Source organism: Mizuhopecten yessoensis, unplaced genomic scaffold, assembly GCF_002113885.1.
Source record: "Mizuhopecten yessoensis strain PY_sf001 unplaced genomic scaffold, ASM211388v2 scaffold10857, whole genome shotgun sequence".
NCBI lineage: Eukaryota > Metazoa > Mollusca > Bivalvia > Pectinida > Pectinidae > Mizuhopecten > Mizuhopecten yessoensis.
This window is the reverse complement of record NW_018408756.1, coordinates 173,491-195,339: the sequence shown is the minus strand read 5'-3', so window position 1 is coordinate 195,339 and position 21,849 is coordinate 173,491. Positions and strand designations below refer to the sequence as shown.

Sequence of the window (21,849 nt, the reverse complement as noted above, 5' to 3'; positions counted from 1 at the left end):
TTTCGACACTCCAAACTATTTCAAAAGTAATTTTACTCCAGATTGCAAAGGGTTAAACAAAAGCCTCAGATTAATCACACTCAAAACTTCTTTTTAAAAACAAACTTTTCTGTGTGCCATTCGTTTTGAAATTTCAAACTTTAAAAAAAATCTGTCCGATGTACATATATACGACGTATTGGTCAGAATACATATTTACCATTGATTCTTTTCCACACCATGCAATAATGGCAGCAAGACATAGCCTCTTCTATAAGGCAAGCAAACTACTTTTCGGGACACCTCGTGGGCTTCAAGTAACCTTCTTCTTTTCTGAACTCTGTTGAAGTTTTTGATATAGGCAATGTTTATCAACTTGGAATTGCAAGGTTCTGTGAAAAAGTCTTCGGTGTCCTGTTGACGAACAATGTCACATACAAGTTGTCCATTGTGTCTCTTTTCTTTAACAAACGCATAATCCTCGTTTTGTAGAAGGAGACAACCATTCCTAATTTTAGTTGAAATGTAATACAAATTTGCGCACTTTTTCTTTTCATGTTGCACTCCACATGTTTCCATTTCTGCAATCCGTTTTACCACCTGCGAAATAGGATTATTTGCGTTTCTTACCAATTTTTTAATTGTTTGGAGATGATTTTCAAATGGAAATGCTGACATGTTGTTTAAAGAACAATTGAATTTTTTAACATCATTAGCCAAATGTTTCAAACTATGGACATTGTAAACACAGAAAGTTTCTGTGTAAATATCTTTCGATTTGTCAACAAAGTACTCTAAGAGCTGTTTTGAATAGCCAATGTATGCTTCACGTTTGTGGTCACTTGAATCGAGTAGAATGGAAATGGCTACAGTTAGTGATAGAAAATGATGGTATGTGCTCTTTGGAACAATTTTTCTAAGAACAATTGGCCCAGTATACAGCAAAAATTGTCGAAACTCTGTGGCTTTCCATCTGTCAAGTTCTACCAGTGATCTCGGTTGTCGCACAAATTCAGACGGAAGCTGTCCAGAAAAAGACGAAAGTAAGATTTTGTGAAAGTCTGCACTCAGGTGGACCTTTTCGGAGAAACCACAGCATTCTCTTCACCACTCCAAGGCAAACCAAATGCATGTAGTCTAAACAAAAACCTGTTACACATTTGAAACCAGATGCTGAAAAAGGAGATACTCCAATCTGGTGGTCATTGTATGCTCCAGACGTATATTCAGTAACGTTACAGTACCTGTGCTATGGAAACTCCTTGGACATCGCCAGCATCATAGTGTTTAGTAGCTCTGTCTAAACCTCTTATTTTTTTTTTACAGAACTACCCGAGTCAGTCGGGCGCAAAATCATAAACTCATAAATGTCATTAAACTTAATAGTTGGTAATTGTGTGAGGTCCGATCCGTATGTAACCTGGTTAAAAGGGGGTAGGTTTTCTTTTACATTCGGCGAAACCGCAAGTACGCCAGATGACTGACTCAACACTGCGGTCAGTGCAGAAACTGGAGCCTGTGCATACAGTAACTGTGAAACCAGCTCACTCTTCTTCTTCTTTTCTTTGGCGATGTTATTCTCGGAAGCCAATAATTTCAATGCGTCATTGCCGAGCTTGTTTAAATTATCCCGGTTAGCCATACTATAGACACCGTTTCTAATGTAAACAACATGGAATGCGGAAGCGGAAACCGAAATTACCCACTCAGTGGCGTTTGTGCGCATGTCTGCAAAAATTAGTGAAAGGGTCTATACATGATCTACGGCCTAGATATTATTTTTAGAAGGTCACATGCTTGAATCATGTGCGCGTGGCCTTCCCCTGAAACCAACAACGGATATAGGATGCAGCCTTGCTCAAGTCCAATACTCACTTTAAATGGGAAAGGCAATTTAGTCAACTTGACACGCGTGCCTATAATTATAAAAGCACCAATTAATGTGAACTTCTAAATTTTTATTTTACAATTATCGAATCAAGAACAATTAAGATTTCGGTCTCTATTTCCTTTGATGTTAATGAAAAACTAACAGATAATGTACAAACTAATTAATAATCATTAAAAAATGATCAATTTATAGCAATAGTAAAGCAGTATTCCTAGTGTATGGCACAAGAAATGAATGCAAATTATATACAGGATTGAAATTTCCGCAAACGACTAGTACTGTCAGGGATGTGTAGTTGTAGACGATGATAATTTCGACAATGAAATACATTTAGATTGCACCTTCGATGTTTTTCCTTCAAGGGCAACAGCCTGGTTATGATGTGACAAGATCTCATCAATTCACTCCAACATGCTGCCGCTAACGTCATAGCGGTGCAATTTCAAGAGAAGACGCTCAGCAAACTGGTGTTCCTTTATCCACTATTCAGTCTTTTCGCGAGATATTGGATTGCGACAAATAACGATGTATTGCTGGACTGTCTTTTCCTGAATCCTTGTTGGCTTTCGGTTAGAATGTACTCCTGTTCGATTATTTACAACCATATTGATGTCAGAGAGTTTGATCGGTAATTTGAGGACGCGATCATCTTTTTAGAAAATTGGAAACAAAAGAGCGTGTGAATTCCCCCTTCTTTTTAGAGGTTTCAAGGAAGAGAAATACAAGCATCTAATTCCTGTGCATTTTCTTTTGAATAGTCGATGCAATTTGTCGGGGCGCCTTGATAGGGGTCATGTTACGGAGAAGCTTTAAGATTCCACCATTCCAATCCTCTGTGTATGGGGAATCAGACTACCTGCTGATTATTTCTAACTTTGTTATGGTTGAGAGTTTCTCATTCGACAAGAAAGTGGACACCGAGTGTTGAGGATGGGATTCAGTTCTGTTTTATGGGTGCACATTTGAAGAGGTGCCAGAATGTTTTGGGTGGGCGTCGTCATCGATAATCATGTTGTTGACGTGATCGTTTTAAGCATCCTTGCATGCTCTCTACATATGGGACCTCGCCTCAAAGATGAGAAGGGGTTTGGGTGGCGCAGTGGATCCTTTAAAGAGGTATAGGGTAACCTGTCCCGACTACATGTACGGGGTTTTTTCTCCGGGTACTCCGATTTCCTCCCACATTAAGAATCCCGTGCTTTAACTTCCGGGCCAAAAAGAGTGGTAAATATAAGTTGATATAGCTTAACTCATGTTTTAAAATAACCCATTTGTATGTGCAGTTTGAAGTTTGAGTTATCGGGTGCATTTTTTTAGGTCTGGTAGGTTTCTGCATCTTCGATCGTGTTGTTGTCAGTTATTACCAGAACGACGTTGAAGATGGATTTGGACCCAAGGTGTTGCCACATAACGTGAACGTTCTCTTGAAGATTCGGATGAATTGTCTTCGGAGGACTTCCTCAGCGATTTCAAGTTTCCCTTCCTCAACCAGTGAATACTGGATTGTTGCCTTTGAATGCTAGATCGAGAATCAAAAATTAGTAAACGATGTTGTGATCACTGATACCAGGGACACATTCACATCTTTTGTTAAGGAATGGACGGTTGCTGACAAACTGGTCCAGCGTGTTCACGCATCTGAGTTGACGGCTTGTTGGAGCACAAGGTCCTCTACAATGATACCGACGCGTCATTTATGGCTTTCAGGTACTAGTGCCAAGTCATAGAATTGTCCTTTAAATCCATATAGGACAGGTTTAAGTGTCGGCAAATGTAAATGGTGGAGTTGATATTTTTGTTGCTGCTTGTGTCTCGAATAACATCGAACATACATTTTGCGTCAGGAGTGCAATTTGGAAGGCGACAAACGTTTACTTCAATCCGGCATTTATTGTTTTTACAGTTTTTATATTTCAAAGACCGGGCGATAGATTCACAGTATGAGCGTAACTACATGTATATAGGTTTACTCACCTTATCTGTCTTAAGGATATGATTCACTCCAACATATTCGTCGTGCCTGTCCTTTCTGAGAGAATCCGTATTCAGAATTTTATATTTCACTCTTGGTACTTTATGTTTAAGTAACGTATTGTTCCACAAAGAGATTTTCTTGGGCTATATTTATAATATTTTCAAGTGTTCCTGATGTATGTGTTTAACATTTGTGTTTTAAAATCTTAGAAAGTAGGCTGTGCTGTTTGCCGGGATGACTGACAGATGGGCTTGAAGTTGTCAGACGTGACCCAAAGTTTGTGTTGCTGCGTGAGTATGTTAGTAAGGAGGGTTTAAAAATGGACATAAAACTAATATTAGCGTCAATAATTATGGAGTCAAACCAACCCAAAAACAACCGAAGACGGATTTACCAAAGGGCTCACGCATGCACGATATGCTGAGCACTCAAGTGCTTTGTACACACAGTGGACATGACCATACATGTATAATATATATGATACCATCCATTACAGTTATCAAACGCAATAAGTCAATTTTTCCACATGACCCCGTTGCTACCTACTTATCTGAATTTAATGCTGTGTTTGCCGACGAAAGAGTAACGAGTACGAAGCTAAGAGTATCATGTGTTTCAGATGCTTCCAATAATGTTGCATCCTTTGCAGGATTATGTCACAGGTGTATTTTAACTAACGATACATCATCGATACGACCGATTGTGGTGGCAGAGACATACATATCCTTGTTGCTGTACAGACGCAGTTAACAGGGGTCGAATCATTGCCATTGTGACGAATGAAGGTATAAACCTCTGATGTGAAGGAAATATTATTAGACACAAAGCGAAAATAACTAAACCTTGGTACGGGTGGACTATTACGGATTGACGGAGGCGGTACGGAACGACTGGACCCCGATCAGAATATTTTACTTTATCTTTAACCAACGTCAAAAAGGAATTCCCATGTGGTCCAAGAGAGCACAAACGACTTGCACAGTACTTCTTTGGGTCGTATGAAAATATATTCAACACAACACAGTATTATTCTATTCCGTAGTATATTTTTTATTTCCCAAACATAATACAAATGTTTTTACAATTTACCGGCGGTAACAGTTAAACTCATAGCATTAACTAAATATCTGTTAAAACATGTTATCAGATTCTGGTAAATAATAAACATCAATTGAATGATAAAACGTTTATACCCATAAATGCTATTTTCACTTGGTTAGAGGACGCATTTGAAACATAATATTAATGGTATTGAAAATATCTAATATATCAAATATATATAAATATATCTATAAAGGTGAAATTTTAGTTTCAGGAAGCATGGAATAAGTTTCCTAGATCAAGTTGGTTCAAACCCTGATGAACTCATTCACCCCTGAAATTTTATAATGAACTATTCTAACCTATGAATTGGAAGAATTCAAATGTGTCTTCAGGGGTGAATGAGTTAACTTAAAAGATTTGTTTTAACTATTTCATAAGTTTTAAACATCTTGAGATTTAGAATTGAAAGTACAGAGATTCAAAATCGCTACAAACCCCTGCACACAGAGAGTGAACACAAAAAAATACTTTCAGATTTAAGATATTTCTTTAGGTACCGGTAATTGGACTTGGAACTTTCCGTAACGATTTGTTTAGTTAATCAGACGTTGAGAAACTGAAACAGTTGAGGATAAAATGTCATGTTAAATCATATTGTTAGTAAAACAAAGAGGTAGGTTACTGATTTTCAACTCTACTTGTTTGACAACAGCTGGATAAGGAGTTTAACTTGATTCCCATATTGCAAATGGTTGCAGAAAAGGTCAAAGTTCAAAAGGTTAGCTCATTGATTTAAAGTTCAAAAGGTAACCTCCTCATCAATGAGCTATTTCAGCTTTGTCATGTCATTAAAATCAATACTTCTTAAAAGTGATTCATTGTTGATCAAAACATCCACTAAGGTCGAACATCTCTGGTGTTGCAAAAACAACACAGCAGAATGCTTGACTGTATTTCAAATCAAATTCAATAACCCTTTATGCGTTAAGGATTACAGAGAGATAAGATTTAAAAAAAATCTCAGTGAAATCCCAAAAGCCTTCTGGCAACAGTATATTTGTAATTTTTACAGAAAAGTCTGTTTAAGATGAAATATTATGTAAACTTGACTATTACTGAAAACATGTGACTGGGAGATATAACAGAAAGATGAAGTGTAGTCGTCAAAAAGTGCTATCTGTTTGAGAATATTGAGCCAAAATAGCACAATTAACAGAAAAAAATATAATTTCTCCATAAACATTGGTATCCTTGTCTCAGATGTAAAAAGGAACGTTTATCGTTACATGGTTTTAACATCATGATCCAGCGGTCCCAGCATATTATTTGTTTGATGCACATTTAGCAATACTATTTGGTCTAGGATATATATATGATACATACCTATTTGTTTAACAACATAATTCATGTAGCAAAACATTAAACATGTGAATGATCCTCAATTCCAGGTAAAGCACTATTAAGTATAGTTGAAGCCCTGAGATATATTCACCCTCTCATTGAAATTAAAATAATACCTATACCATTTTCTGTTAATAATGTAACATGTATAACTATATTTCACCTATTTAAATAGTGTTGCAATTGTGTCAGAATACCTGTCAATATATACAGTGATAGGCAATCAATTATCAATCTGTCTTACTGTCAATAGTGATACATGTACATGTGTATATAAATGTATGTATAAAACATGTATAGGGTAAATGTAATGGACAATTTTTGTAAAGTGTATAAATATAAATGTGTAATACCTCTCTGTGGTAGTAAGTAATACATGTGTAATACCTGTCAGTGATGGTATATACATGTGTTATACCTGTGTGTGATAGTATACTATTACATGTGTAATACATGTCTGTTATAGTATATACATGTGTAATACCTATCTGTGATAGTATATACATGTCATATATTGTATACCGGGTACATGTGCAATACCTGTGTGTGATAGTATATACATGTGTTATACCTGTATGTGGTAGTATATATGTGTCATACATGTCTGTTGTAGTATAAACATGTGTAATACCTGTGTGTGATAGTATATACATGTGTAATACATGTGTAATACCTATCTGTGATATTATATACATGTCTGTGATATTGTATACATGTGCAATACCTGTGTGTGATAGCATGTACATGTGTTATACCTGTATGTGGTAGTATATACATGTGTCATACCTGTCTGTTGTAGTATATACATTCTAATACCAGTGTGTAATAGTATATACATGTGTAATATCTAGCTGTCTGTGATAGTATATACATGACTGTGTTATACAATATACATGTGTTATACCTGTATGTGGTAGTATATATGTGTCATACATGTCTGTTGTAGTATAAACATGTGTAATACCTGTGTGTGATAGTATATACATGTGTAATACATGTGTAATACCTATCTGTGATATTATATACATGTCTGTGATATTGTATACATGTGCAATACCTGTGTGTGATAGCATGTACATGTGTTATACCTGTATGTGGTAGTATATACATGTGTCATACCTGTCTGTTGTAGTATATACATTCTAATACCAGTGTGTAATAGTATATACATGTGTAATATCTAGCTGTCTGTGATAGTATATACATGACTGTGTTATACAATATACATGTGTTATACCTGTATGTGGTAGTATATATGTGTCATACATGTCTGTTGTAGTATAAACATGTGTAATACCTGTGTGTGATAGTATATACATGTGTAATACATGTGTAATACCTATCCGTGATATTATATACATGTCTGTGATATTGTATACATGTGCAATACCTGTGTGTGATAGCATGTGCATGTGTTATACCTGTATGTGGTAGTATATACATGTGTCATACCTGTCTGTTGTAGTATATACATGTCTAATACCAGTGTGTGATAGTATATACATGTGTAATATCTAGCTGTCTGTGATAGTATATACATGACTGTGTTATACATGTCTGTGATATTGTATACATGTGCAATACCTGTGTGTGATAGTATATATATACATGTGTTATACCTGTATGTGGTAGTATTTACGTGTGTAATACATGTTTGTGGTAGTAATGCATGTGAAATACCTGTCTGTGGTAGTATATACGTGTGTAATACCTGTCTGTGTCTGTTGTAGCAATTGCATATGGTTTACCTGTGTGTGATAGTAAATAAAAGTTTAATATCTGTCCATAATACTGAATACGTGTGTTTTACACATGTACATACAATTGCTGAACATGACGATTTGGATACACTTATGTTATCAGGATTTGACCCATAGACAGGCCCTAACCCTTCCTCCTGTTTATTATAAAAGATAATTGAAATGCTTTACATAGGAATGTATACAGATTATAAATAGTAGTATACAGGGCACATAAAGAGTGGTATACAGGAAATATATAGAGTGGAATACAGAGTAAAGAGAGTGTTATACAGAGTATATAAGGATTAGTATGCACAGTATCTACGAAGTGGTGTACAGAGTATATTGATAGTGGTTTACGGAGTAAAGAGTGAGTTATATACAGAGTATATGAGGAGTGGTATACAGATTATATAGTGAGTGGTATACGGAATATATCAGGAGTGGTAAATATAGTATAAAAATTGTGTGATAGAATGAATCTATTGAGTGGTATACATAGAATAAATGAGTGGTATATAGAATATATGAGGAGTTGTATACAGAGTATATGAGGAGTGATATACAGTGTATATCGAGTGGTATACAGGCTATGTTAGGAGTGGTATACATAGTATACAGAATATATAAAGAGTGGTATGCAGAGTACACAGGCATCACATAATACAGAGTATATAGTGATATGCAGAGTACACAGAGACATCATATAATAGAAATAGTATATAGAAAGTCATATACATAGTATTCAGAGAGTAGCTAGTAAACAGAGTGATATAGAGAGTTGTGTACAGAGTTTATGACGAATGAAATATATCTGTACTTAATATATTCTGTATAGTACCTTTATATTCTGTGTATACATAATCCTATCTTTACATTATCTGTACACTACATTCTGTATTTCTTTAATAAGCTATGTATATTAAGTATCTCTCATTACTATTTTCAGTTATATGTCATCTAATTGCTGAAACTTGTTGATCATATACTGCATATAAACTAACACTATTTGATTTACCTCATAAAGAGTCATCACTTATTGTGTATGAGTATCCTCTATATACAACAAAAAATGTTTATTTCCTGTTACATGTTTGAAAAAAATATGGATAGGTATAGATAGGTAATAAATTCAATTTTTCATTTATTTTTATTTAGCCTATATATAGAAAGGAGAGTGATCTTGACTTGAACAGTTCTTCCTTTGAAAATTGGCAAAAAAGTTTTGGGTAGGCACAAAACAATATATTTTTGGCCTTTTATATTATGAAAGGATATGGCCACCTTAGTGTTGAGGGGCGGGGCCAATAAAGGGAAATTGGCAAATTTTAACTTGTAAAAGACTACTTTCTAGAAGGACCTGTCACCATATACATTGTTACAATATACGGTAAAAATGGCTGAGGCAATAAGGTGACCATATTTTGTATCAGTCAAGTTTCTACAACCTAGAAGGGCATGGCATAATATGGGGCCCAATATAGAGCAAAATAAGACAATTTCATCTTCAAAAAACTACTTTTCCTTAATGACTGCAGATTGTAGCATATCTCAGGTCTGAAAAACTGGGACAAAGCAGCCATAAAGGAATTTTGGGTGTAAAGCTTTATGTACTTTAAATGATCAAGATTCCCCAGCATACCCTGAACACATCCATGCTTACAGGACTAGCTCCAGGTTCATTTCCTGCTCCCGAGGGCTTATTCCCCATGTCTTAACATGAAATCAGTTCAGATCCCTTTCATATGTTGCTGGACATGCAGAGAAAATAACACTCATGCTATCAAGTCCTTAATGGAGCCCAACCAATCCCTGATGACTTCCTCCCTGGGTCATAACATGGAAATTGTTGAGATCCCCAAGCTCATATTTCCTGTATGGTAAGAGGTAATCTTAACAACCAATGAGACAACTCTTATATAGATTAGGAATAATAATAACTTTCCTACAGAGAATAGCGATCTAAAATGCCCTGATGTATGGGAGGTGTATACCTGATGTAAAGGAGGTGATACATGATGAATAAAAGGCGTTACCTGATGTAAAGAAGGAGTAAACCTGATGTATGGGTGGTGTAAACCTGATGTATGGGAGGTGTATATACCTGATATATGGAACCAAAGGTGTTTACTTGATGTATAGAAGGTGTATACCTGATGTAGTGGTGTATATACCTGATGTATGGGAGGTATATATACATTTGTACCTGATGAGTGATGTATTGAAGGTGTATACTATATACCTGATGTCTTGGTATACCTGATGTATGGGAGGTGTATTCCTGATGCATGGGAAGTGTTTACCTGATGTATAGGTGGTGTATATATACCTGCTATATGGGAGGAGAATACCTGGTACCTGATATATGGGAGTGACCCAAAGGTGTTTACTTGATGTATAGAAGGTGTATACCTGATGTATAGGTGATACCTGACTTATAGGAGCTGATGCCGGATGTAAAGGTTGTGTATACCTAATGTATGGGAGGTTTTTATTGGTAGTAGATGCATATTTGATTTATAGAAGGTGTATACCTGATTTATAGAAGGTGTATGAGGTGTATATCTGATATATAAGTGGTTTTTTTTATCAATTGTCACCCATTTACCCCAGGGAGGGGGTAAATTTTGCTATAGTTTAAGAAATGAGACTTTTCAGTATTGTAGAGGGACAAAATTCCCTGATATACATATGTAATATTTGTTTTTGTCATATCACAACAACAAATAACAATTGTACTACAACTCAGGTGACCTGTTAAACCCAAGGGGCCCTTGTCTTAATGTGCTGTACTAGTTGGATGTGTTGATATTGGCTTCCAATAATAATTCCCCTATAGCTACTTACCTATAATTAGATGTGGGCTACTTACCTATAATTAGATGTAGGTTACTTACCTATAATTAGATGTGGGTTACAGGGACATGTCACATGCTTATTAAGTGTGCAGCATAATAAATATATACTGTGATGCTCATTTATTATATTATAATGTCTTCCATTGTATATATTTGCAACCAGTCAATATCTTTCTAAACTCCCTGGGGAGCATACAGCCGGTGCTGCCATTTCGGCACTGAGACACAGCTAGCATTCTGCATTTCTAGCACTAGCCCAACCACATACTCATTTACAGCAGAGTAGACTGGAACAAGCGGAGTAAAGTATCTTGCTCGTGTATTAGTAAACTGAATATTTCTCTTGGAATCTGCTTCAAACTTTGGCGGAAAAGTCCAGTTACCATATGCTTCCCTGTGTGATAAAATTCATTTGGAAAAGGAACTGAAATTGAAGACATTCTTCATTTTTGATATTATATCTAAGTTCCCTAGTTTATGATCTAGTGTCATACACTTTTCATAAATAAAGATGAAGAGATTTATTTAATCAAATACAATAACCTTGCTATATTGATATGTACACATACTAAGTATAACTATTCTTGATAAAAAATTGCCTGTAAAATATATTTTTTGTGAATTTTTTCTTGGACTTAAAATTAACCTAGAGAGGTCAATAAGTTAAATCAAATGTAAAAATAAGCAGTTAATGTTAGACTGGTTATAATAAATTGTATTTCATTACAAATATTCTTCGTGTATTCAAGATTTGATTATATCTGGTAGATTGCAAGATTCTTTACCACCAGGTCGAAATTAACATGTAGGAGTTTTTGAAAAATGGGACACAATCTAAACCAACTACTTGGGGTGGGTGAGGGGAGGTTAACTAATTTGATTGGTTTGGAGTAACACTGAACAGTTGTACATATCCTTTACCTGTTAACTCACAAAATACATGAGCACAAACTTTCAACCATGAATTTATAACACAGGATAATCAGCAGAAATCAATAAAATTTGCTTACAACAAGCAAGACAAGTGATGTGAATGATAAATATTAAATCAACTAACTCAGCTTTCTGACATCAACTATCTGTATCTTTACCTCAAAATTGCTGTAAAATTATTAACCAGAAACTTGGAATAAACGGCATACCCCAGGTAGACACATGTCAAAGAAACCAATACTTCCTCATAAATAATATAAAACAAATAACAACCCCCACCCCTTCCCCAAATCAAACCAAACTAGAATTCTTCAACGAGGCTGTGTACGAAAAATAACATAAATCAAGATGAATTTTAAAATCTCACTTTATATTTGAGTATGTGGTGACTGATTATGACAATAATTCTGCGCTCTTATCGAGTTTGCCATCATTACAGCTGCACTACTGGACCCTCACCATATAAATCCTCGGCAAACTACTTTCATTTGTCTCATTCTGGTTGAAAATGACGTGCAACAGATTAACAAATGACAGTGATTCTCACCAATAAGAACTATTTCTGACCCTTTTTCGTTTTGGCCAACAAAACCAATGGTCATTTGAACATTTCTCCAAGTTCCCAATGGCTCTTCGGAACACTCGAGTTTCGTTCGGAAAAGTTTATAACTCGGGATTCTTCCAGCCATTTTAGTATATAGGAATGTGTGCTTCCTAATACCAATCTTTTAAAATATATGCGTTAATATAATAATTAATATTTAAATATATCAACTAAACTTATTGATAATATTTTATATTTGTGTTAATTACACTCGCGGTAGAAAAATACGAAACAGTTTGTGCGCAAAGCTAGTTTTACACAGCTGCCATTTGCCAGGGGTTCTTTCATAGGATATTAATTCTGTGAACATGATTTTTACATACGCTGGATAAGCATTAGTGACGTCATGTTACAGAGACATTTAAATTAAACTGAAGTCAGTATATTGAAACAACACACATTGATTTTGTCCGAGTGAATTTACAGCATTTTTAATACATTAATAAAAATTCTATCAATAATGTAACGTTTCCTTTTGGGGCCAGTGCATATCTTACATGTATGGATTAATTTGACGGAATGATGATTTTGATAGGAACACGTGTGTTTGGACTCATTATAGAAGTTAAAGAAAACTAATTTGCATTTCAGTGTAAAGCGAGTTTTATTCACAAATATTTGTTTCACAATTTAACAGTCATAAATGGTACACATTTCAAGTTAAAGTCATGATGGACAATAAGTGTTATTTTATATTTGAAAATCGGGTAATGACAGGTACATGGTCGGTTTCCAACACCGCCGACCTCTACATTTGACAGCGATAGTTATATATAAGTAGTGGGGACCAATCAATCCGCATCAACTACTGCAACGAACCTTATATACTATCAGGTCAATCGTGAACCTTTGGCACTCTTTACGGGGACGGGAAAATGTCCGTTTTTGTTTTCACGTTTAAGGACCCTCGTGCCACTAAAGAAATAAGTATTTAAATTATTTTGTTCGGTTTGACTATTGTTTTGATATATCATTTCTGAAAAAAATATCATACATTGCGGCACTTTTATGAGAAATACTAGGTGTGAACAAAACAAAATATAAATCCTTAGCGGGGCCCCACTTGAGTTTGGACCCTGGTCTTCAGATGTTATCACTTATTGAGCTTCGAATTCCTGGTCAACGTCAGAAACGTCCTGACCCAACTTTGCTACAGTTAAATTTAAACAGAAGTTAAGTGGAGGTGTACATAGGAAACGATTCACTATAAGGAGAACATTAACCACAGACGCCGACATCATGCTGCAGTATCGATCCTCGAGATTCTAGGGGTTACTCTCACTAACGTTGTGCAAAGAGCGTAGTTTTTTCTTAAGCAACATGTATAGCCCCATATCAGCACCTGTCATATGGTATCATCTGTATACACTGAATCTAGCATATACAATTCTATTACAATGATGTATGTCTACCATTATCCATCTGAAGAACATAACAGTTCACCGGTATTAATATATGTAATAAAGAAAACTATTTTTTTCTGAAACTGGACTGTTCAGAATAAAGAGAATCTACCAATTTAACCTAGATACAGCTTGTTAACTATGCTGATTTAATTGGCAAATACATAAATCCAAAATCACTCTTTCTACAATTACCCTGTTTTAAAAATCTACAGTTTAGATCTTTGTAACTATTTAAGCGCAACTGGAATTAACATACTTTCAGCCCAAAACAGCCAAAATTTCTAAATATTCTATTTGAAATAAGTGGCCACTAGTGCCTGCATTTCTCACCTGATATTAAATGGCAGTAATACTTGACAACAAAAGATTTCCGTGAAGTTGCCTAGGGGTCAAGGTAATTCATTTGAACACAATCTATAGCCCTTTTCCTCTGCAAGCTAACGTCTGAATATCATCATTAGCAGGCCTCGTGCTATAGAGAATATGGTTGGAAAACTTAATAAATTTGACCCCTGCAACCTTGAATATTGGTTAAGGTTATTTGTTAGAATAACACTTGCTGCCACTTTATCTAAGCAAGCTTCAGCTTAACATCAGTATTCTAGGCACTGATTGTCATAAGAGGAAGTTATTTGAAAACTTGAAATATGTGAAAAAAACAGGATTATTTTGATTAAACAGTGAAAAAGACAAGGTGGTAGCTTTAGAATTATAAAATATAGTTGTGTGTGTTAAAACAAGCAGCTGTCTGTACAGCTATGTCTGTTCTACACTCTACAAATAGGCAGCTATATTAATGCAAGAAAAACAACAACAATTATTTGCATGTGATTTTTCATAGGAAAATGTTTCGGGAATAGTAATAAAAAAGAAAACTTTAATATCTTTTACTACAATGATTGTTGTAATAAATTATTGTCAAAAACATCAAAATGTCAAAATGATCTGAAGTTTTCATATAACCTTATGACTACAAATTGTACATTCACTCACTCACCCCTGAAGACACATTGGAACTCTTCCACTTCAAAGGTTGGAATAGTTCATTATGCAATTTCAGGGGTGAATGAATTAAGTTACATTTCTCAATCTGATTACAAAATTATGGACTTGACATCAGGGTTGTCCGGATTAAAAGGTGAGACATATTCAACGATTTCCATACTGTGACAGTACAGGCAACATTACTAGTTTGTTCAAAATATGTGTTTGACATGAATATTCGCCCTTCACATGCAATTACTATATACTATATAGGGCAAACTGTGTACTTGTATTCGCTGTAATGATAAATTCGCCCTTATTGCAGAGGACAAAAATGGTGAAAATTAAACTGCAGCCAAAATTTCCCAGTATACAGTATTTAACTATTACATATCAGCATTTTTATACAGTAAATATATTTAGAGCCTTCACAGATCACATCAGGAAAAGAGGAAACAGTGACTTACTCTATCCTCAAATCATATACTTTTTTCTTATACTGATACATGTAAAACATTTGACTGCATTAATAACAAGAGGCCCAATGTGCCTGAATCGCTCACCTGGTATTAATCTCACACTTGTTATCTTAAACGTGAACTAAAATACAGCTAGAGGCAGAATAACAGTGTTTGATTCATAATAACCTATTAAAAGATTTAAACATATGACGACTGTGACCTTGAATGTCGAACAAGGACATTAGGTTGAACAGATTTTATAGTCTTCCAACCCAGCAAAATATCATTACCCTGGACCTTTTGGTTATATAGAACAAGTCATTTAAAGATTTAAACATATATTGACCACTGAGACCTTGAATATGGGCGAAGGTCATTCATTTTAACAAACTTGGTAGCCTTCATCACAGCCTGTTAATGGGCAAATATCATCATGCTTGGCATTTTGCTAATTGAGAAGTCGTTTAAAGGTTTTTTTAACATATTTGACCCCTGTGACCTTGGATATATACTTCGAAGTCATTCATTTGAACAAACTCGGTAGCCCTTCATCCTAGCATGCTACTTGCCAAATATAAGAATCCTAGGCCTCTTGGTTATTGAGAAGAAGTTGTATAAACTTTTCAAACATATTCGACCCCTGTGACCTTGAATATAAGTAAAGGTCATTCATTTGAACAAACTTGGTAGCCCTTCATCCCACCATGTTACTTGCCATATATCATAATCCTAGGCCTCTTAGTTATTCAGAAGAAGTTGTATGAAGATTTTTTAAGACAATTGACCCCTGTGACCTTGAAAATGGATTAAGGTCATTCATTTGAACAAACTTGGTAGCCCTTCATCCCAGCATGCTTCTGGCCAAATATCATCACCCTGGGCGTTTTGATTATTCAGAAGAAGTTGTTTAAAGTTTTTAACATATTTGACCCTTGTGACCTTGAAAATAAGTGAAGGTAATTTATTTGAACAAACTTTGTCGCTCTTCATCCCAGTTTGCTTCTGGCCAAATATCATCACCCTAACACTTGCAGTCATTAAGAAGAAGTTGTTTAAAGTAAAATATTGACGCCGAACCATGCCATAAGCTTACTTGGCCCTTTGGGCCAGGTGAGCTAAACAATAATCAAATATTAGCACTGGATTTCCAAACAAGGCAGTGGGACTGGAATGTCATACAAGGATTTACAGCATATACAAACACCTACACTACTCAAGCATAATCTATATACATGAAGTTATATATAGTAAGTGGAACCCTTGGATTTTAACGATGACAGTTATAATGATGGGAATCTGAATATGTCATCAATTAAAGCTATTCATTTCCAAATTATTTCAAAATGTGTAGCTGACAGTTCGATTTTTAGGTTATTTACTATTATTGTATCAGAAGGAATAAACATCACAGAAAATGTATTTAAAATCTAAATACTTAAATGCAATGTTATTCCTGTTATTCCTTCGTAAAATGAAGAAGTGTGTGAGAACAAAAGAATTACCGCTCATAACTCCAAGTTTATAACAGGAAGTCATTTGTCCCCTTGCATTCTGTTTTATTATACCTACTTTTGCCTAAAGTGAAAAAAATATAAAGCATACCAGTACGTTCTTGATAATACCATGAACAATCTGTACCATGCTTCACTATTAATAACCTTTTCTGAACTATAAAAATCAAATATCAAACGCTTAAAGTTTCTGAGTGTATGAGTACGCAACTTAATACTCACCTCCGTAATATATATCCAAATATAAGAATGATATAAAATGGCGAGAGCAAAACAGGTTGTATATATAAACAATGTGCTATAAGCAATTTTCTTAGCCAAATCAAACTTTCAGCATAGCAGAGACCATGCTGATGTACAAAATATCATAAAACTTTTAACTACACATTAGTCAGTTATCCTCATCAATAATTTTACAAAATAAGATTCAAACTTTAATAATATAATCTAACAGATATATCCTCAATACAGCACATAGCTTCCCTGTTATCAATGAATAATACCCATTACATCCAATATGTTATGAATACATTTGACCCAACAAATTAGCTTTGACTCCTACGCTGAAAGATCGTGTCTGTTTGACATGTATCTTGATCGTCTAACTTAAAGAAAAATGTTGACAATACTAAATGGGAAAGTCAACTGAAGACCTCAACATTTTTTACCTAATGTATCTCCATTGATACAATAATTATTTCAAACCCACCATCAATTATAAATGCTCCCAATGATTTTTTATGTGTGGAATAGCCTCTACATATTTCTTTCTAATTAGACCATTTATTTAATATTTCCCTTTATTTTGATAAAATGGCCTGTTAGTGTTACTGGATTTCACATCATTGCAGACCAAACACAGTTTATTTCTAATCCAAAACGGGTACATGTGTACTTAAATGGAAAGTATATTGCTATTTCTGTCGATTTCTAAATCATTGCACTATTTTTCTTCTAAAAATTATTATGAAGTAAAAATGCAAAAACAGTATAGGATTACATAAAAGACAGTTGGAAAACAATTGTGTTCAATATTGTGGTAATTTTTTGAAGATATTAAAATTGTTTGGAAATATGAACATATTTTATGTACCGGGTATTTTTTGGATGAGAAGTTTTTGCCTTAAAGATTAAAGTTTGTTTAGAGTATATCTACCATCTAGTGACATACTGACTTATGTACAGTGGGCAGTGAAAGCCAGAATTTCAAAATTTGCATTTGTGCCTATACAACATACCAAATGAACTACCTAATGTATACATTTATATCTTCCTTGATTTACATTGGTTCTCAGAATGAGATTATCATGTTTTATGGAATAAAAATATGCAGTTTGTATAGATATAGCTACATATATTCAAATGTCAACATACAGTATTCAATATGAGATTACATGCAGGTTAGTCATGTAACATGTTGGGTAATGTTTTCGGCATACATTCAAATCACACACATCAGCCCTAGAGTAATATTTCAAAATAAAGCTAAAATCATTTTCTGGAAGAGCTTTCTTTGGATGATGGCCCTTGAATATCTTAACTGGTAGCTTTATTTTATTGTTTAGATGTGATGTGGAAATCAGCATGTAAACTAAGTGAAATACAATACTTGTCATGTCATCAAAGGATAAGAATTTGAAAAATATTGGTAAATGTTCCCTTTGGGGCCCCTGCCCTAGCCCCTGGGGATGGGATAGGAATCTCAATTTTACAATTTGAAACCATCTTCCTCCAAGGATACTTCTCTGTAAGTAAAAATAATTTCCTACAGAAAGTTGTCAAAATATACACAAAAGTGTTATTTCCCTATATAAACTATAGTAAACTTTACCCCCTCCCCAAGGGAGAACGAATAGCTTGGGGTCCTGGAATTTACAATTTAAGTAAAGCTTCTGATGATCTTTCTTTCCATGCAGAGAAAATGAGTGTAGTACCTCTGAGTCTGGAGGAGAAGATTTTTGAAATATTGGTTAATTTTCCCTTTAGGGCGCTGCCCTGGCCCCAGGGGTTGCGGTAGGAATCTCAATTTTACAATTTGAAACCATCTTCCTCCAAGGATACTTCTCTGTAAGTAAAAATAATTTCCTACAGAAAGTTGTCAAAATATACACAAAAGTGTTATTTCCCTATATAAACTATAGTAAACTTTACCCCCTCCCCAAGGGAGAACGTATGGCTGGGGGGGTCCTGAAATTTACAATTTAAGTAAAGCCCCTGATGATCTTTCTTTCCATGCAGAGAAAATGAATGTAGTACCTCTGAGTCTGAAGAAGAAGGTTTTGGAAATATTGGTTAATTCTCCATTTGGGGCTCCGCCCTTTGCCCCAGGGGTTGGGGTAGGAATCCCAATTATACAATTTTGTAGCCTCATCTACCAAGGATGATTCTGACCATGTTTGAAAAAAATCCATCCACTGGTTCTTGAGAAGAAGTTGTAGTACCTCTGAGTCTGAAGAAGAAGGTTTTGGAAATATTGGTTAATTTTCCCTTTGGGGCTCCGCCCTTTGCCCCAGGGGTTGGGGTAGGAATCCCAATTATACAATTTTGTAGCCTCATCTACCAAGGATGATTCTGACCAAGTTTGAAAAAAATCCATCCACTGGTTCTTGAGAAGAAGTTGAGGTGACCTAAAAATCGTTATATAAAACAAAGGTCAAAAGGACATCATCCGATTATAGGGTTTAGAAGTAACATGTTAATTCAATGTTGATCATTCCACCTATCAGACGGTTTTATAACTGAGTTATCTCCCTTGACAAACATTATAAACAGATTTCAGATTTTGTTTGCATTTAGATGTTGCTGACTGCAAGCCTTTGACACAAGGTATCAATATGTATAATATTTTAGTAGGAATGTGTAAGATGAAAGATCTTGACTTTTTCTTTCAGGTTTCATGATCCCTGTGCTGGCTGTTTCCCAGTTATACCAGATCCATAACAGTTCCTCACTTGGTCACTTCTCCACGAACATTGTGCTAGCTGCTTCTGAAATTACACTGGTTCCAAGATGTTCATCAAGTTTTTTTCATACAGAGCGATGATGAGCATAATGGTTGTCCCTAGGATCATGCCGCCTAACTGGATGAGAAGGTGGGAAAATGGATGTTCACCTTGACGCGTGTCCATGGCGGTTAACTCCGGCAACTACGGAAATAAACAAACAACATCTACTTTAACACCTAAGCTTGGTATTATCACTTTTTTATGGCTTTTACCAAATAACGGTAGAAAACAGTAAAATTGTTCTGAATAACCCATTTACAATGCACGGCGTACAGCCTTGTCAAACATGATACCATTGAATTATGGTGCAAAGCAGTTTTGATGCTGTGATATGTTCGTCGTTGTACTTTAAAAAAAAGAAAAATGATTTTCTAATTCAATGCAATATGCATTTCACTTGTATGGCAAAATATATCAATGTCTTTTCAATATTTCTACAGATGACTCACCATATCAACGAGTGCTATGTACAGGAACATGCCCGCCACCGACACGAACACCCAGGTAATGGAGTCCCCGAAATTTCCAATAGCAACACCAATTATCATGCCAACCAATGCGAGAATGGAGGACACACAGTTATACATGACCGCCTGTTTCACCGTCATTCCTGCCCTCAGCAACACAGCAAAATCACCTTGAAACAAAACACACACAAAAGTAAGGATCCATAACATTATATAAACATGTCCTAAGTTCACGCTATGTTCAACAGAAAAGAATTATTTCCATAGAAATAAATGTAAACATATTATTGATATTATTTTGAAACAATTCACGTCTCCAACGCACAATACTTTCATATTTTGTAAAATTACCAAATACTTAGTAAGTCAGGTTTTCCTTGGCGTGATTTTTGTCCTGAGGTTTTGATTTCTGTAACTTTAAACTGCACATTTTTTGGAAACTGGTTATTGGAAACCTGTTTGAAAAGATTATATTAAATATCTAACCTTCAACACATACAACTATGAAAAATAAACTCAGTACTGTAGACACTACCAATCTGTCAAATTCTAAGACAGTTCAAGGCAGAGATATTTTAACAGAAAATACGGAACGTACCAATTTCATGAGGTAGCTCATGGCAGAAAACGGCCAAAGATGTACTGAAGCCACCAGTTATGGAGTTTGAGAAGGCTGCGCCAATCGCCAACCCGTCACAGAGGTTGTGGATTCCATCTCCAAGAATGACCATCCATGCAATGGACGCCACAGAAGTTGGCAGTATGTGGGAATGTCCATGATTATGATGGGAATGGCTGAGCACGGAACTGGGGTTCTCCTGATCAACCATGTCAAACTGTTTGTCCTTGTCATTTTGGTCCTCATGGTCACGTGAACAATTCTTATGGGATGACTCTGCGAAGTTGGTGAGGGCTAAAAACAGAATAAAACATATTTTCAACATGTATCATAAGATTTTATTTGAGCAATATCTTAAAAAAATTGCTGTTGGTAAACTCACATCTGTTGGTGGGCATAGCTTTTATATTTCTAATAAAAATCAGTTGTCAGCTTCAGAGCAAATTTATTTTCGGCTGCCAACAAGTCTTTTTCTGCTATAATGTTTTCTCTACAATCAATATTTTCTTTGTGATATTTTAAATAGAAAATGGCTCAACATCTGAAATACTCCTCTGACTAATGAATTTACCAGATACATACTGTATGTTTAAGCAGTAAGCCATTTTAATGCCAACTTATTAATAATCATTACCTTTTTGTCCTGGATGGATGCCCATGATCTGCTCCTTACAGTCAGGGTCAGTGACATGCATGGCACCACACTCTGTCAGTGGAATGCTGGTATTGTCATCAGCTAAATCTCCGGACTCCTTCAAAAACACAGACCCTTTCTGAAATGATATGCAATGTTGTCTACAATATGAATTCAACAATTATTAAACAAACAGATATACAACTTTTCCATCTTTTCCGCTAACCCGACCGACCCAATATTTGTGTGCCTACCCTGAAGATTTTTTGGCCATTTTCAAGGAAAGAATATTAAAGTCAGGTTTCTATCTCTATATAGCCTTAGTAAAAACTATT

The 21,849-nt window shown here is 35.2% G+C and overlaps 3 protein-coding genes across 4 annotated transcripts in view; 1 reads left to right on the top strand and 2 right to left on the bottom strand.

The window, feature by feature from the left end:
* The window catches only part of LOC110463026, a 45,745-nt gene extending 25,981 nt beyond the window's left edge, over positions 1 to 19,764 (top strand). For both annotated transcript variants that reach the window (XM_021517359.1, XM_021517360.1), the window contains exon 5: positions 19,681 to 19,764. In XM_021517359.1, coding sequence (XP_021373034.1) covers positions 19,681 to 19,729 — 49 coding nt within the window. In that variant the 3' untranslated portion in view covers positions 19,730 to 19,764. The remainder of the gene's footprint in view (positions 1 to 19,680) is intronic.
* LOC110463023 (zinc transporter ZIP10-like) overlaps positions 1 to 21,849 on the bottom strand; it is a 115,782-nt gene that overhangs the window by 35,765 nt on the left and 58,168 nt on the right. The window lies entirely within an intron of this gene.
* LOC110463030 (zinc transporter ZIP10-like) overlaps positions 19,777 to 21,849 on the bottom strand; it is an 8,724-nt gene continuing 6,651 nt past the window's right edge. The window contains exons 4-7 of the mRNA XM_021517365.1: positions 21,515 to 21,653; positions 20,860 to 21,174; positions 20,244 to 20,431; positions 19,777 to 19,935 (exon numbers count right to left, since the gene is read on the bottom strand). Of these exons, the coding sequence (XP_021373040.1) occupies positions 19,783 to 19,935; positions 20,244 to 20,431; positions 20,860 to 21,174; positions 21,515 to 21,653 (795 nt within the window). The 3' untranslated portion in view covers positions 19,777 to 19,782. The remainder of the gene's footprint in view (positions 19,936 to 20,243; positions 20,432 to 20,859; positions 21,175 to 21,514; positions 21,654 to 21,849) is intronic.